The following is an 18021-nucleotide window of genomic DNA, read 5'->3' on the forward strand; positions in this document are numbered from 1 at the left end:
CACTGGTTTTGTAAATGCCAATCTTTAGGGTATGATTCTCAAATATATGTCAAGATCAAGCTATGCCAATATTCAGTCCTAGCATATGGAACAGCTCTTCTGAAACTCAAAAATGGTCAGCATACCTTTCTTACATTTTTCTTCACTGAAAGTGCAGCACTGGGTTTATGTAGACATATTTCATGTCCAGTGTTTAATTACAGTGCCAAGAAATACCAATAAGTCCTTCAAATGTGTATTTTTGTCACTTGTCAATAAATCTACTCTGAGGGTATTAATGGCCAGTATTATTTTAAAAAGTCACAGTTTCAATAAATGGAAAAAAATAAAGTGTTCAACAACTAGCTGGACACGGTGGCACATGCCTGTAATCCCAGCACTCTGGGAGGCTAAGGCACGAGCATCGTAAGCTCACTCCAGCCTGGGCAACTTAACATCTTGGCAAGACCCTGTCTCAAAAATAGAAAAAGGGCTGGGAATGCAGCTTAGGGAAAGAGTTCAATCCTCAGTATCAGAGGAGATTTTTTTTTCAGTAACTACAGCAAATGTGATTGTTCCAGTTTGCTCTGATATATAAATCACTATTTTCACTTTTAAAATATTTCACAATTCAAATTAAAAATTGCTAAAAATGTGTGTGTCTTCTTGTGGACTGTAAATAACTGGAAGTAGCATCAGCCATAGCTATTGTTTTGTGCATTGGCCAAAATTACACTAGCCACAAAGATTCGATATTCCTAAGTACTCCTAAAAGTGGTAAGAATGTTTTATTGAGTCAATTGCAAAAATAACAACATTCAGCATTACCTAGTATGTCCTCACAGAACAAACCACGAACAATTGGAAGAAATGTTGAACCCTGGAGGGCCCCTGATGCTTAACTCTCATGGATTTAAACTTGTCCATTATTATCAGATTCCTCTAATGAAACAAATATATCCAACATTAAATTAAAGTGATAATAAATACACTTAAAGTCATTCATCAAACAAGATGAAAACACTGAATACATTTGGTCCAGTACAGCTCTGAGGATAGCAGGTAGAGACAGGAAACTGAAACAACCCAGAAAGGAGAGCCAACATGAAGAGTGGTTTTTTCCTTTTTTACTTTTATGTGTAAACATTTCCCCATCATGATGGAATAGGTACATGGTCTTTGCAGTTTATGATTTTCTTTTCTTTGCATGAGTGATGTGAATTCACTGCCTTTTGGGGAGGACAGAGAGGGATGATAATTTAAATGACAATTTAGATGAAGGTGATGCTGGGATGCTAGCAAAGATTTTCAAATAAATCAGTAAGTTATACAATACAGATTTGAATCAATTTAAAAATTATATTTAAAGCATTTAAATTTTACTTAAGAGATGCTGTTGATCTTCAGTAGTCTTAGGCTAACCAGCTAACAACAGTTCAATACACTGTATGAGCCAGGCATAGTGGCGCGTGCCTGTAATCCCAGCACTTGGGAGGCTGAGGCAGGAGGATCGTCGTGAGTTCGAGGGCAGCCTGGGCTACAAAGTGAGCTCAAGGCTAGCCTGAACTGTGTGGCGAGATCCTGTCTCAAAAATTAAAAAAATACACTGTGTGTAAATTGATAAGCCATTTGGTATTTTTAACTTTACAGATGGGCTCACCCTTTTCTTTCCAATCCCCATTCCCTCACCCCAAAACACCTGGAAAGATAAATATTGTGAGTTCAATATAGGCCTCATTAATGATCTGTAAATCATTTTGTGCTTTCCTCTTGTCTTTTGGCTTTATTTATTGATTTTTGCTGACCCACTTTTACAACTATTTAAGTAAAAGGATGTGCCTTTTCCTTGTTAATAATTTGAGTGCTCAAAAGAACCTTGGCTTTTCACGTGAATTAACATGAGGATGGGTGTATGCTCTCTAGGATCTCACCTTCTGACTTTGTAGCAGACTCCTGTCCTACAGGAACTCGTGTGAATGTGGACACACAGACACACAGACACCCAGATACATAGACAAACATTTAGACTGAAAAGATGCACTTCGATAAGTACCTGCTTATTTTGTTAACTTTCTAGAATTGTAACTAGGTAACAATGGTCTAAAATATATGATTTTATGTAACAAGTTAGTATTAAAACTAGCCTGCCTTCCACACCCTTAAGCAATCAGATTTATAATCAAGTAATATTCAGCTCTAAGAATAAAAAATAGGTTCATGGTCACTCAAAGAGGGAATCTGAGTTTTGTCTGTTTTGCTTCATTTTCCCTAAACTTCCTTTGAAGAACATGTAACCTGTCCTTACCTCAGGAATCTGAAAATGACAGGCACACTTTGTCAAATGGGTTGAGGAGTTATTCACATGAACAAAATAAACCTTACTAAACCTTAGCTTCAGTTCTGTTTTAAGGCACCATGTAATAGCCGAGGTACGATGATCCCTGATGTACATTCTTCAATGGCAATGGTTTGTCCAGCCACCTATCCAAATCCTACCAAACTGGGGATAAGTAACAGTGAGGTGTGCCAGTTACACTGCCTTCAGGTTCTGTTTAAAATTTAAATCCACATACTTTAGAAACCAGGAAATATTTTTGAAGGAAATAACGATATGCAGGTTGCTACATTCCTTGCATCCTATAAATTTTCTTTTATAATAGCAGCATATTGAACTACTATTAGAAAAAAAGACCTGGAATAAAAGAAAGTCATCCAAATGGAATGGTTTCCTGTATGTCCAGCTCAGCATAAGTAGCATGTACACTTAAAAAAAAAAAGTCAAGTCATGTTTTCAGTTTAGCATCTAACTATAATCGCCCCACTTAACAGCAGAATGCATCTGAGCTGTGTGGTCCCAAATACAGAATCAGTAGTCTTTAAACAGAGGAACTGGGATGCAAATAATCATTAAAATTCAATGCTTAACGGAAAGCTTGTATTGTTAACATGATTTAATAATTATGTACACAAATTATGTACATATTAGCATAATCTCTTGCAATTCCGTCATTTACTCTGAACTGACAAATGCACAGCTCCATTTTTTTCAGAGAAAAATAGACGACCTTCCCAAACCTCTAGCGCTATAATAAAAATGCTCTGTATTCTCTCCATACTCCAAAATGTTATCAAAATAGTGTCCTATAGTTCTGTCCAATGAAAAGCACCTTTCAAAAGCAAATTTGATGCATCTGCTGCCAAATGGGCATGCCTCCAGTGTAAATCAAAGAAATTCATTTCTTTTGAGATTTCACAGAAGTGCATCTGATTAAAAAACTTACACATGAAATCATACACCAAGACTAACAATCAACAATAAAATATTTTAAGCTACAAAATGTAAATTACTTTTTAATTATAAGAAAACAAAAACATTGATATTAAGTGTTGTAAAAATCCTTCTTGACACCTGAAACTAAGGGGGAAAAAACTCTCATTATTTAGAGGCAAATCATGTGTTTATGTTAAGAAAAAAAAAACAGGACCTGGAAAAATACATACACCCATTCCATTTCACAACTCCAAAAAGGTAATGTTCAGCACATATAAAATTTGACAACAGTCGACCTTCAGGCTTATTAAATTTTCAATGTAAGCCCAGTATCAACAGGTTTAACGTAAGCTGGAAAATATGCTTTAATATTCTTTAGACTGCAGTGTAGGTGTTTCCTGTCGCGCTGCACTGTCTGATAGTCTGCGTACTTGAGACAATGTGCTCACTGTGGATTGGATTCAGGAGGCTCGGTTGCACGCCAGTCTCGAGCACAGGCTGCATGCAGCCCACGGGGAATGCCTGGCTCAGCTCTGTTTTCTCTCTTTTGGCTTGAGGCTCTGAAGAGTCATCCAATTCTTCATCCATTTCACTTTCCACTTCACTGCCTTCATCTGCACAAACAAATAATACCAAGACTACTACCAGAAGACAAATTGGAAAACAGCAATCAACATGTGGTTTAGAAACACATTAATATAGTACATTAAGAAAGCAACCTCTTAGTTTTTCTCAGGGGAACAAAGCTTGTAGGTTTTCCTTTCATGGGATTTTAAATGTATCGATGAGTATTCAGGCATCTATAATTTTTTTTTTTTTTTTTTTTTTTTCTCTCTCTCTCTCTCTCTCTCTCTCTCTCTCTCTCTCTCTCTCTCTTTTTTTTTTTTTTTTTTTTTTTTTAGAGACTGGTTCTATGTAGTTCAGGCTGACCCTGAACTCTCTATGTAGCCCAGGCTGGCCTCGAACTCCTGGTGATCCTCCCTGCCCCAGCTCCCTAGTGCTGCAAGTACAGGCATGCGCCACCACACAGGGCCAAGGCATCTAAAACTCTTTTCAAAGTAGCAGAGATAAACTATTCTTGGCAATTCATGATGGATATTTTAATGTAGTTCTTTAAAGAAGACCCTTGGAATTTCATATAGCCTCCACATTAAGTAAGGGCACAGGTCAACATAAGTCATTTTGGTATATTATGCTGGCTTTTATGGAATGTACTGAGATGAAAGTACTAATGAAAATGAAAAGTTTTCAATTTTCTCCATAAATTTACACTAAATATAAATTTCATATGTGCAGTTATTAGTGTAAGCAAGACTCATGATGATTTACAATGTAACCACTACCTGTGCAAGTAGGGGCTGTTGTAAGGACTTTTGGGCACATGTCAATGTTATAAATCACAGTACTAAATAAAGCTTTGATTTTTTATTATGAAAAAGATAATAAATGAACAGTAGTATCAGCTTAAATATACTCAGTGAATTTCCATTCCTGGTAACACTAATGCTATTAATAGTTGATATTTATTTCTGGAAATTAAATGTATTTGTCACTGTTACTTCCAAATTTGAATACACTTTATATTAGCAAAAGCATTATTATACTGGAATGCCATTTAATCTTTGACAGCAGGCACTGTTAAAAATCAAAAGAATAGCAAAGAGAGAAAATATTCCCATACAGTTTCACTACTGTGTGTGAGTCTCCTCAGAAGAATGTAGAGAATATCTCTTCATTGGTGACACTTTTTAAGCAGTGGGTAATGAGTCCCTGCCTTACAAAGCCTTTTTCCTTTTCTAATATATTTAATTTTAAAAAAGATACACATAGAATCACATGAAATATCTTACCCATAATAAAACATTTAAATTTATTGTTAGATATTTGACTTACTACCATGGCTTTTGTAACCAGAGTCAGTTATTCTATTCCCCTTTCCCTTTCCCTTCCTTTCCTTTCTACCTTACCATACCATTTTCTACCCTATCATACCCACCCTACCTACCCTATGGTATATCATGTGCAATGAGCATATAACAAACACCTCTTTCTAAGCAGTTTTGAGTCTTAGTTTTAGCATGTGGGGAACACCCACAGCAGAAATTTCAGCTAATTCCACTCTTCATATAGATGGACTCTGACTTTTCTTCGCTTACTGCATACAATCTGGGGCAAATATGGTTTTAGAGAAAAGTGGCAGGAGGTAAAAAGACCTTCACAGTTGGGTGTGCACTGTGCATAACCGAAGAGCAAGGTCTGAGAAATGGTGTCGATGATTACAGAAGTTGAGATTAACACGCACCGGCTAGAAATTATGTTTGTTAAGCACTATTAAGTGATGAACATACTCTCAGATGAGGCAAACAGCACCTTGGCCTAACTTGGAAAGAAAACCTGATAATATTAGAGTGTGTCAGCATAAGAATATTTGAAGAATTGGGTAGCTACAGGAAGAGGCATACTTTTGGTGGACATTTACTCCATTAAGAGGATGTAATAGATGTGCTGGTATGATACTTTCTATGTTGTTTCATCTGATTATACATGAACCCAAATATCTGGAAACATCCTCACGCAAACTCCTAATGGTGGTAGTCACTTAGGGTTGTCCTATGAAGTTTCACTTTCTCGTTTCTTTTTCTAAAATATTTTTCTTCACACGTGTTAATTGTACATATTAATGAGGCTCAGTGAGACGTTTCCATACGTGAACAGAACATGCACTGATCAAACCTAATTCTCTGCATATTTTGAAAAATTTATACTGGGTGAATATTATTTTTATTATGAGCGTCAAAAATCCTCATTTTGGAAAAAAGGCATTAGAAACTCTGAAGAGTTTACATGTCTTATTTAGGCCATGAGTTTGCCAGTTTGGCTCCATTTAAAGAACTTTCAGGCTTCAGGGCGAATGAGACCAGCCTAGCCATATCAATAAAGTGAGAGTACACCACTCTGCTTCTCTGCTCCCTCCCCACAAAGTTAAAAAAATGGTCAAAATAATGGAAGATGCAGAAGCAAAAGGGAAAAAAAAGTACTGTAGTAGAGAAGTGGAGGGAGAGAGTAAGAAACTCCTTTCATCCACCTGGCTGTGGCTGGAAACGGCACGTAGTAACAGGCTGAGTAAATTTAAGTATTCTACGTGGGTTGGATGTAGGTCCACTTCTAGGAGGCAAGGCTGCTTTGGAAAAATTACAAAATGATCTATGAATTAAGCCTTAGCTCTAGTTCCTAAGGACAAAGCATTGCAATTCTGTAGATATTTTCTACTCCTATAGTAACTCAAAGACATTTCCTAGAAAGCCACTTCAAAGTAGAAAATCTTAGTGCAGAAAAACATAAGATTAGTTGCTTTTCAGTGAACAAAAAGTTTTTTTTTTATTATTTGTTTCTTCTATGTAAAAGAGAATCATTTTTGGTCTATGACTTGTACTCTGAATAACATTTTGGCCATTTTTTAAAGGTTGTGATATACAGTATATTAACCATTACTATTGTCTAAAAAATAAATAAAATAAAATTAGTTGCTATTAGAGTTTACCAAAGACTTTGGTTTACCACTTTACAAAGAGGGTTCAATTCATCATTAATTTATTTCTTTGGGAGTTATCTGGCTAACCCTATAGGGTGTATATTTGCAGCAATATTTTTGTTTTTTGTTAATTCTCTAGTTTACCTGCTCTGTTCCTATGCATCTTATTAAAATGGGAATTAAAGCATTAACTATTTGTAAATAGACACTCCATATATACGATTTCATGCAAGAATGATGTTGATTCATATATGATTTTCCCAAGTATATTAGCATTTTCTACCCTAAAGACATGGAAGTTGAACACCAAGTACCTTAAAACAAAATGCTCTGGAGAGCAGTGCTACATTTCTTTGCAGTCTCCCCAAATCCTTCCTCTTGCCTTAATTTCCCCACTGACTGTAGCCAAGAAGGTCTAATTCTATAATTCTCCCAAGTCTTTGTGCATTTTTTCCAGTCTCCAGAAGTCATTAATCAGAATGATCCCCTAAACCTGAGATCACCTCTCTCACTTTTAAAAAGTGAGCAACATTTACTGCAGTGTTTGTTTATTGCCAAATGTGCATCATTTAAAAAATTGTATAGGTATTTGCATGAGAATTATTCTCACTTTTGCTCTTCTTATAAAGTTGAATAGCACTTGTGTGCTCTATCCTAACTCCAGCTCCCTCAAGCCCCCGCTTGTTTTTATTGTGTGGTTTTGTTCACTGTGAGGTTCATGAATATATGTCACATATACATTATACTATACAATAGAGTGACAATGCTGGTATTAGAATTTTACATGTTTATGTGTTGCCCTCTTAATTCATACCACTACCCACTTTGTTTTTACAGTAAACTTCTTTGCTACCTTGGAGATCTTTTGCCGCTGAAATGTGAACTGATAAGGTAGGTAGGCTGAGGAATCCTTTTTCATGCCCAGTAGGCTTTAAATAAAAACGACCAGTTCAATTTTATCCTTTTTCCTCCAAGATTCTGGCCATGGTCAGAAATAATTTCTTGTTACTTGTAATGAACTTCAATCAACAAGTTAAAGTTGATTTAACTGTATTTTCCTCTTCTGAGAATTTCTCAGTAAAAAAAAAAAAATCCTTAAAGTGTACAATATTTTCAATGCTTACCTTTATCCAGATTTCCAGGAGACACAGCATTTAAATCACCAAACTGCAAAATAATAGTCATTTGTGCAATAGTTACTATCAAGCAGAATAAAATAACATTCTACCAGCCTGCAGTAAAAACACTGCACTATGACTCTTTAAAACTGTAAACTAGTGACCACTTTGATCTCTAAATGCACGAGTCACATAATTTTCCAATCAAACTTGTCAAATTTGAAGATGAATTATCAAATTTAGCTGTCTTTGCCTCTTTGCAAAAGGATAATAATTTTCTTTGTCTTGTGCACTCCACTTTACTTTTTATTATTTTAACTCAGCACTGAAGAAAGAGGGGCCTGAATGACCAGGACGAAAATGAATGTGGTGAAATACATTCGGAAAAGCTCCAATCAAGGAGGACACATCAGTTCTCCCCACACATGGCCAGAGAGTTCAGCTGGCGTCTCTACATTAGAGAAACATGGTCCAGTGGTTTGGCTTAACTCTACTTTTAAGGGTTTTATTAGGAAAAATAAAAAAATATAATAGGAGTCATAAAGCTGAGAGTGTTCCTTTTTATAAAAATTTTATGTTTCTCTTAATTAATTGCTATTCTTATTTATCAAGAAAATAGGGTCCCACATTTAAAAAAGAAACGCATCTGGTCATTATTAATGTAAGCAAGGGTTCACAACAATATAAAGCAATTAGTAACTTTCAACTTAGATGCTATTTTCCATTTTGGTTCTATTTGGTTTCTATTTTCTATTTTGATTGATAATAATTTTGCAGTGAAAAAGTATATTTTAAGGGTCTCAGGGTGAAGAAAGATGGATACACTAAGTAAAAAATTAAATAGCAATTGTAACAAAGCTAATCCGAAAAAGGTCTAGTGAAAGCACAAAGCATCCTTTAAAATGGTAGGCACTACTTTCTTAGTTTACATAGTAAGTCATTATAGAAATTCAGATTTCTCAATAGGCTTAGAAAGGATGAGACAGAAATTCTACTTACATTCAGAAGTTTGCTTATAAAGAGTTCCATGATAGGAGTATTTTTTTCATCTACAAGGTATGTCTATAAAGTAATAAAACTGATCTTATTTTGCAAACACACACACATTGCTTTTCCTTCCCCCATCTAAGAAAGCATTGTTCTTCACAGTAGCTACCTTCTGAGCCTGTACATTTATTCCAACTTCTAAGATTCTGGAATTCCTCTTTGACAATCAATTTCAAGGGTTTGTTTAAACATCATTCAAGAAAGTCCATCTTGTTATTTTATATCCAATTGTCATTCCAAATTTTATTCACTGCACATGGTTCTGGGATGATTTTCACAAAATGAAATTCATCTTCATCAAAATTCAGGATACTTAAAGTAATATGTCATCTTACTCTCCATGATTAGCATTTCAGAAGCAGTTTAAAAAGAGGCATTCCACACCATTGTTAAGCTACAGCAGCTTTACTGTTTACTGGAACAAATGTGTAGCCTTCCTAGGTGACTGCTTTGAAGGGGTCAGGGGCCTCTTGGACATGTAACTCTTAGAATGCTAGCTTGAAGGTCTGTGCCATTACTTTATAGTCACAATGGGAAATGAATATAAAACCATAAATGCTGAACTATTGTTTTGAAATTTTTCCTGAACCACATGGGTCAAAACCTTGCATAGGTCTAAATAAAATGCAGAGTGTAAATTATATAGGATATCTTTAATTACAGAATGTAAGCAAAGCAACAAAAACCAAAAGACATTTGTATCCCTTTTTAGTATTATTTATATATTTTAGAACTATACACAGAGAATGTCCAAAGCTGAAGAATCATTAAGTTATTTCCATTTGACACAACACATAAGATTCTTTATGTATTTTAAGTGAGTATTTAATGACACTTAAATCCAGTTCTTCAAACAAGTTGGCAGTAATGATTCTAAGTGGGTGTCTATGTTCATAAAACGTGAATTCTGCTGGGCATTCTTCATCCAAAATACTTGGGACCAGAAGTGTTTCAGATTTCAGATTTTTAAAGTGTTGGAATATTTGCATATACATAATGAACTACCATGGTGAAAGGACCCAAGTCTTAACAAAAAGTTCATCTCTTTCATACATACCTTACACACCTAGCCTGAAGGAGATTTTTACACAATATTTCTAGTGTACCTGAGTTTTCACTGTAATTCATCATATGAGGTCAGGGTTGGCATTTTCTACTCATTGTGTATGTTGTTGCAAAAAAGTTTCAGCATTTCACCTTTCCGATTATTGGATCAGGGATGTTCAACCTGCCTTTAATTTGTTGTTGATAAATCTCTGAGTGTTATTTGTGACTACTGCTACTGGCAATTACAGTAATAGAATCACAAAAGTGGCTGTATGTCTATGAAAATTTTCTTCAAAAGAAAAGTTAAGGAGCATTTATTTGCTCCTTAACTCTGAAAACATGACAAGTTCCTTAATGTAAAGATTTTCCTTAGAAAGTTTCTACTTATTCTGAATGACTACATTTTATTATTCATGATGCTAAAGCTAAAAGAACTAAAATTACTAAAATCCCAGTGATTATTATTATGACTAGTAAAATAATATCCGCACTTTGCAAGTTGGGTACTTGTCACTATGCTCTGTTCTGGACAATGCGTCTCTGGGATTAATCACAAAGTTCTACACTCACAGAAAGGAGAGTAGATTAAAAAAAAATCCAGTGAAGAGGTCAGATTTTAATACCTTATATAGCTACAATTAAAGGTTTTTATATGCATTTTACATGTGAGGAATATATATATGTGTGTGTGTGTGTGTATATATATATATATATATATATATATATATATATGTAGTGTTAGGGAAAAACCACTTTAGTCCTGTAGACAGAGTGGTTAAGATTCTGGACAATAAGCTCATGCTTTCATTTATTCAGTCAATATTCATTCAGAATTTACTATGTGCTGAGCACTGTGCTAGCCACTATTAGTCAAGATCAGTTTGGAAAAATTATTCCTCGTGGTGGTGACAGAAATTGTGTCTGTTATGAAGGACAGGTAGGCAGCAGAAAAATGAGGCAGCCCAGGAAACCTCAGAAACAGCTTAGAACCATGAGGCCAAAGCCCTGGTGATGGAATCAGTCTCAGGGGTTTATGGGTTCAGGAGCAGGTCAAAGTGGCCGAAAGGAAAGACAAGACAGTGGCAGGGAAGACAGAGTGGGCATAAGGGAGCAGAGAGCAGATAGGTGACAAAGACTCTCCTTAGGATGGCCAAATTAGGAACAGAAGAGAAGGAAAAGATAAAAGGAAAGTACAAAGATTATTGTAAAGCTCTGAACACTGCATAAAATTATTGTTTTGTAGTTATTCCTGTGCACAAGGATTGCAGCGGCTATTATTCACTAATGTGGTATCCTACCATCTCAAAAGCACCTCATGATTCTGTGCACAGTAAGCTTTCTTTCAAATATTATGGTAACCAGTGTCATTTTCTCAACATCACTTCCTTGAACAATCTTTTCTTGATAGCCTGCGCAAAGCAGACAGTTTTCACCTTGTAGCTATTGAAAACAATGAACAGATTCGTCTAACATTATATAGTAAATATGTGGTGTTACATTTGAGATCAGATATTCTGATCCTCACTTTAGAAAAGTTAGGAAAGAGGAGAAAGAAGGGAAAGGGAAGAGGAAAACAAAGAACAGGGAAAGGGAAGATATCAGAAAGGGAGAGGAGGGAAAGGGAGGAGAGGGAAGAAAGAAAACAAGTGGGGAGAGGAAGAGGAAGAGCTATGCATACAGGAAGGAATATAAATTAAGGGGCTTAAAAGTGTTCTGGAGATAGAAAACATATGCAGTCAATATATTCAGGAATTAAAATGTGGTCATCCAGAAGACAAACAAGGACTGTTCTGAAATAAAAACTACAATGGGCCACAGGCAAAGCATGCTCTTATTTTCAAGAATGACTTCCTATTCTATCCATTTCCTCTGGGTCCCAACTAAGGGTCATAATAGAAAACACCCCCGCCCAAGAGTAGACTGAGAATGCCTAGTTAAGGCAGCTGTGGTCTGAACAGGTTCAGTATAAGACTGGAAATGACCACAAAGTATAAGTGGGCAACAAGGTAGTATGGCCAGGGCAATTATGGGCAGAATCCCTGATAGAAACTGAGACTCTAACTCTGGCCAGGCAGTTGAGGGATAATGCATTATAGGACTTTGAGGTCTAATCATCTTCCCTTGAGCGAAAGCACAATGAGAGGAACCTGGCTCAACAAACTGTAATACAGCCTACAGATGCGCTGAAGGTGCACAGTGCATTAGATTCAGCAGTAGCTGACTTTTCCCAGGGAGGGCAGGTAGCACTGCACTGTAGCTCTTGGGCACTGAAACAACGTAGAGAATGTCAGGGAATTCAGAGAGTAAGGAATCGAGGACCCCTGGTGTGTGTGTGTGTGTGTGTGTGTGTGTGTGTGTGTGTGTGGTGGGGGTATGTTCACACCAGAACTGAGGGCAGATAGAAGTTAAGGGGTTGGGATGAACACCATAACCTTAGGGACACTTTTCCTGTCGAAAACAGTTTACCTCACTTGGAGGAGAAAGGAGTCATGGGTAATCATAACCACATTTATATTATACATCATTGTTTAAGAATAACCATTGCTTGCTAATTGCTTAAACAAATCTGAATCAAGTTCTCCCATAGTTTTAGTTTGGTTCTTTCCAAAGAACTAAGTTAGAGCACTTCACATAGTTCCTGGTGCACAAGACACACTTAACAAGTGATCCTTATTATTATTCTTGTTGTTACTGCCATTAAAATTATGATCATTTCCCAAGAAAGGTAGACCAGACTTGCAAGAATCAGTCTGACAACTATTCCAGTACCCTGAAAAGACAACAAAAGGACTGTCCTCTAAGTAAGAACAACAAATCACCTTGGGTAGCCAAGTGGGTATCCAATATAGAAGAAAACACATTTTACAGAGAAACTTTACCAGTATATCTAGATTATAGATTTACAGGCAGAAAGATAACAATCCTTCTCCAAGATACTAGCTCACCACGCCTGATAATTAAGCTATGACCCTTTGCCCCAAAAGGCAAAAGAAAAAAAAACAAAACAAAAAACTGGCAGCAAAACAGAGGCCAGTAAACTTTCAGTAAAGGACCAGAAAGTAGATATTTCAAACTTTACAATCCATAAAGACTGTCACAATTATTACATTCTGCCACTTTAGTGAAATAACAGCACAGACAATAGGAAAATGGGTGAGTGTGACTTAGTTCAAATAAAATTTTATTTACAAAAAGAAATGATATACTGGATTTTGCCCCTGCATCAATAGTTTGCTGGTTTCTGACCAGAGCAAAGGAAAGGCTTGTAAGGCTCTAAAAGATCTGCTCCAGCTCATGAGCAGAGAAGGGAAGAGATTTTATCACTAGGTAAGGTACAAGGACTTTGGCCAAAAGAAGGATATGTAACCAGAGGGCTTAGATGCAAGCACAGATATTGCATATAGGCATTACCTGATGAAGGTCATGAGGGAAAAAACAAGGGTGGTCTTTTTAAGATGGAAGTCCGCTTGAAAAATAATTTCTTTCCTCATTTTTGAGGTACTTGTATATACAGATAAAGAGAAATAAACTGAAATGTTTATCTGCATGAATTAGTGGTGGGAAGAAGTCTAGGATGTGAGATTGCAAGGAAAGTTGTAAGACAGATGGGCAAAATTAGATCACTTATGACAATAATTCAGACGGTACAAGCTTTCCTAAAGGGGAATTTATTCCACCTGGGGTATTAGGTAAAGGTGTTAAGAGACAGACTAACAGCCTGTATTGTCTATAGGTAAGAGCAAACACAGAGTAGCTCCAGAGAGTGGGGTCATCATTGAGTGAAACACATGGCAGGGATAGGAGGAAGCAAGAAAAAAGAATACACTGAACAGCAAGTAGTAACTGAGCAATATTCAGAGCAATACAGTTCTCAAACCATAATAGATTCCCACTGCTGGTGTTACAAATCACCACAAACTGGGGCTGGGGATTTAGCTCAGCGGCAAAAGCGCCTGCCTGGCAAGCGCAAGGTCGTGAGTTCGGTTCCCGGTACCAGAGAAAAACCAAAAAAAAAAAAAAAACAACAAAACAAATCACCACAAACTTGGTGGATTTAAAAAAAAAAAAAAAAAAAAGCTTACTCCTACAGTCGTGGAAGTCAGAATTCCAAACCGTGTCGCACTGGGCTAAACTCCAGTGTTAGTAGCACTGTCTCTTTCTTAGGGGTCTAGATACTTTTTCCCTTTTCCAGCTTCTAGAGGTTGCCAACATTCCTTGGTCCTCTTCCCACCTTCCAGGATAGCAATGTCAATTTCAGTCCTTTTACACTGTATCCCTGCAACACTGATTTCTGTCTCTCTTCCACTTTTCAGGACCCTTATAATTATATAAGGCCCACTTAGCTAATCCAGGACAATCCCCTCTTCCTTTTAGTGGTACTAGAGATTGAGCCCAGGCCTCTGCACCGAGCTACATCCCTGCCATTTATTTATTTTATTATTTTTATTTTGAGACAGGGTCTCCTTAAGCAGCTAAATGGTCTAGGATGCACTGAAATTTGTGATCCTCCTACCTCAGCCTCCCAAAGTGCTGGGATCACAGGCATGTGTTACCACATCCAGCTCTATCTCCTTATTTTAAAGTCATCCAATTAGCGATCTTAGTTCCATTTGCAATTTAACGTTTCTCCAGATTCTAGGGATTAAAATACAGATATTTAGGACTGGTGATGTAGCTCAGTGGTAGAATACTTGGCTAGTATACATAAGGCTCTGAATTCAATCCCCAGTACAGCCAAAGGGGGGAAAAACCTGCAAAAGCTATAGAAACCTTTGGAGGACTTTTCACTGCTATCACATAAGTTACCGTCACATTTGTCTGAGGAAGACCCTATGAAATTATTATTTATTCTCATATTAGAGGAAACATACCCAACCAGATTAAGTTACTTACTGTTTTGTTCTGTGTTCCTCATAAGGGGTAGGACAGGTGTGATATCTAGGAACCAAGTAACTTTTATAATATATTGGTCACTTAAGACATTTGTATGTTATTTTTCACTTATGACAGTGAATTTTATATAATTTCCTACCAGTTTCAACATTTTTGGTGTAAATATATTTCAATATCTATGCTCCTTAAAACAAGTTATGCATCTAAGTTTATCAGTATCACAGAGATGAAAGTTGTTAATGCTACACAAAGAAGTCAATCCAGAGAAAGAAGTAGAAATTGAAATTGAGAAAACTAAATATGATAGTAGGACCAGAACAGCCCTAAACACCATATTCAAATGAAGGCAGATTGAGTAACACTAACACTGAAGTCCTGCACTAATGCACAAGCTACATCCTGGTCCTCCTGACAGTTTCATGGGGATCAACCTATAGCACCAGCTACACCACAAGCAGCCACAGGCCTCAGGGAACTTTCTTATGTTAGTACCATGCAATGATCCTTTACAGAGGCTGGCAGCCAGATGCTAAGGTGCTGGCATGTGATTTGCTGACAGATGGTACCACAAGCAGAACACAAAAGGAAACTTTACCATGTTTCCCTAAGCATTCCAACTGACTTAGGGATCATGATCATCAGCAGCTGACAGGTCAAATAGTTGAAAGTTTTAAGGAAAAAAGACTACCCATATTTGGGGGCATCAGCTTCCCTAGGAATAGTCTACACAGATTAGAAATAAAGTAATATTCTGAGATCAGTCTATTGACCACTGCTAGCATCAGTAGGCACTTTATACGTATGAAGAAACATATGTATGTGTGTGTGCATGTGTGTACACATTTTGTCAGTTTCTGCCGATGAATCATTTGCTCTAGGAAAGAGACCTTTCAGATGTGCTAATCACTAAGAACAGATGACTATAAAATTCTCTGAAATGGTTTTCACTGTCTGGAATAAGCTGTCTCTTTGGAACTTATTTTACTTTGTAAATTGCAGAAAATCTATAACTCATTCTGCATTTTACAAGTACTTATAAAACCTTTCATTCATTTCTACTAGTTAAGATTTAATTCAAGCATAGCTGTGATTGTCTGGTTAGACCTAATTATGTTTATGCTTCTTTCCTAATGTTGCCATTTTCTTTTCTAATTGACTTATTTCCCCAATCTATTTTGTTGGTTGTGATTTTCAAAGCATTGAATTAGTTTGCCTCTGATTATCACTTTGGCTACATACCAAGGAATGCTGTTGGTTTCTTTGTAAGTCCATGAATCATTTGACTCAACATTCAAAAATTGTCTGCAGGCTATTTTTTCTGTTACAATACAGTATTATTAAAGCCTTACGTGCTTTATATTATCAGTTCTGTTTATTTTAACCACTAAATTCAACTATTTATGGTCCAAAACCTGATCATCTAGTTGTATATATTACCACTTGGATTGTTAATGCAGAATCAACTTTAAATATAATCTAGAATAGAAAGCAATCAAATACAGTCCTATGTGATACACATAACTTCAATATTTATATATTTATGGAAGGGGGAAGGAAACAGAACTCAGATCAGGTACCTGCTATGTGCATGTTGTCTGCCTACCCACCCTACCTTTCTACCTACTTACTTACCTACCTAGGCACCTACCTACCTACTTACTTATCTAATTGAATCCTTGCAATGTCCCTTTTGGATACCTTTGAAAATCAAGAGAAATTTCTTGAAATTTAAATTACAAGGGGTTTCAGAATACTATTTTCTTTAACTACTACTCTGAAACTTGGTCCTAAATGAGGACCAAACCCATCAAAACATCTTACATTTAACATTGGTACAGGGTTTCCCAACTGAGGAAAAAAAGAAAAAACAGCTGCTGACTTTAATTTCTAATTTTGTATTTTCAGGGAATATTAATTCTTTATTTGGTAAAATCTTAGGTTTCTTATTCTTTTTTCTATATTGTACTTTTATAATTTCAAATACTATTTATTGAAGCCTGCTATGAAGACCCAAATTTCTGTCAGTTTATTCCACACACAGGTAAATTTTATTCTATTGTTATTGGTCCTGCTCTTTGGAATCAGCCAGGTATCCTAGCAATGTATGTCACTGGCCACTCTGGTCACGGGGCAATATATTTATATCCCAGCTTAACTTGTCAGGCTTTTTGCCTTTTAAGGACACAGCAATGCATGTATGTTTACATAGCTTCAAAATCTGTAAGAAGCAGTCATGAGACACCACGTAGGTAGTGAAGTGTTCAAGTACGAATAAAGACCTCAGTTGCTTTGGGAAAGAAAATGAGTTTCAAAAACAGAAGCATGCAACACCACCATTAGCCAAAGCAAGAGGAGCCTCTGCAGTGAATCCTCACACTGTGGGGACCCCTGCTGGGTGGATGCTCATTTTTTGAGCTTATGTTTTCCTCCTATCCCCAGCCCTCAAGCCATACTCGTGTTATCTATAAAGCTCTGGGTTCCTTCCCAAGGATGTGAAAGTCTTTCTCCAAGTCCATCCTTTAGAGGAAAGGACAGCCAATACAGGGAAGTAGTTTGCAGAAGGTACAAAAAAAATATGAACATTAGGCTGAGATATCCACACATACGAATACAAAAGTATTCATAAAGAAAGATCAGGGTGGATGCAGATGAAAAGCAAAGTGTTTGGGACCCAGAAGGCAGCTATGTCTATGTCATCATTTTCTGGCATTGAACTTGTAGATGGAAAATATTCAATTTAAACCCAGTCTTCCCAGTTGTTACCAAGATGACATTTGTCGAGGCAGGTGGATAGAATAATTTTATTTACAGTTTGGTTCCAGCTTTTAAAGTATTTAGACATACAGACAAATATAGACAAACTATACTTAGACATAGGCAGGGTCCATAATGCTTGGTCTCTGCAAACGTTAGAGAAGGCCTGGCTGATACTCATGATGCAAACAAAACATTGGGTGCCAGCGAGAACCTCGCTCCTAACAAGACTGGTTCCTCCTGAGGCCACTTGCGTCGTCTGAGAGGAAAGCATAGCATTCATTTATTATACCAGAGGAGTAGGGCTTAATTTTTTTTACCATCTGTATGTTTTCAAAATCATTAACCAGAGAGAGAACAGGATTGAAGGTGGAAACATG

General features: G+C 36.6%; 1 protein-coding gene across 7 annotated transcripts in view; it reads right to left on the bottom strand.

Moving 5' to 3' along the window:
* Nucleotides 1-1510: 1510 nt before the first annotated feature.
* Rfx3 (regulatory factor X, 3 (influences HLA class II expression)) overlaps nt 1511-18021 on the bottom strand; it is a 274694-nt gene continuing 258183 nt past the window's right edge. For 6 of the 7 annotated variants that reach the window (XM_013516360.1, XM_013516355.1, XM_013516357.1 and 3 more), the window contains 3 exons: nt 8900-8962; nt 7907-7949; nt 1511-3864 (listed from right to left, as the gene is read on the bottom strand). In XM_013516360.1, coding sequence (XP_013371814.1) covers nt 3626-3864; nt 7907-7949; nt 8900-8962 — 345 coding nt within the window. In that variant the 3' untranslated portion in view covers nt 1511-3625. The remainder of the gene's footprint in view (nt 3865-7906; nt 7950-8899; nt 8963-18021) is intronic. The other variant, XM_005388617.2, reaches the window with a different exon arrangement.

The sequence above is a fragment of the Chinchilla lanigera genome, unplaced genomic scaffold (genome assembly GCF_000276665.1).
Source record: "Chinchilla lanigera isolate Chin_1 unplaced genomic scaffold, ChiLan1.0 scaffold00033, whole genome shotgun sequence".
Taxonomy (NCBI): Eukaryota; Metazoa; Chordata; class Mammalia; order Rodentia; family Chinchillidae; genus Chinchilla; species Chinchilla lanigera.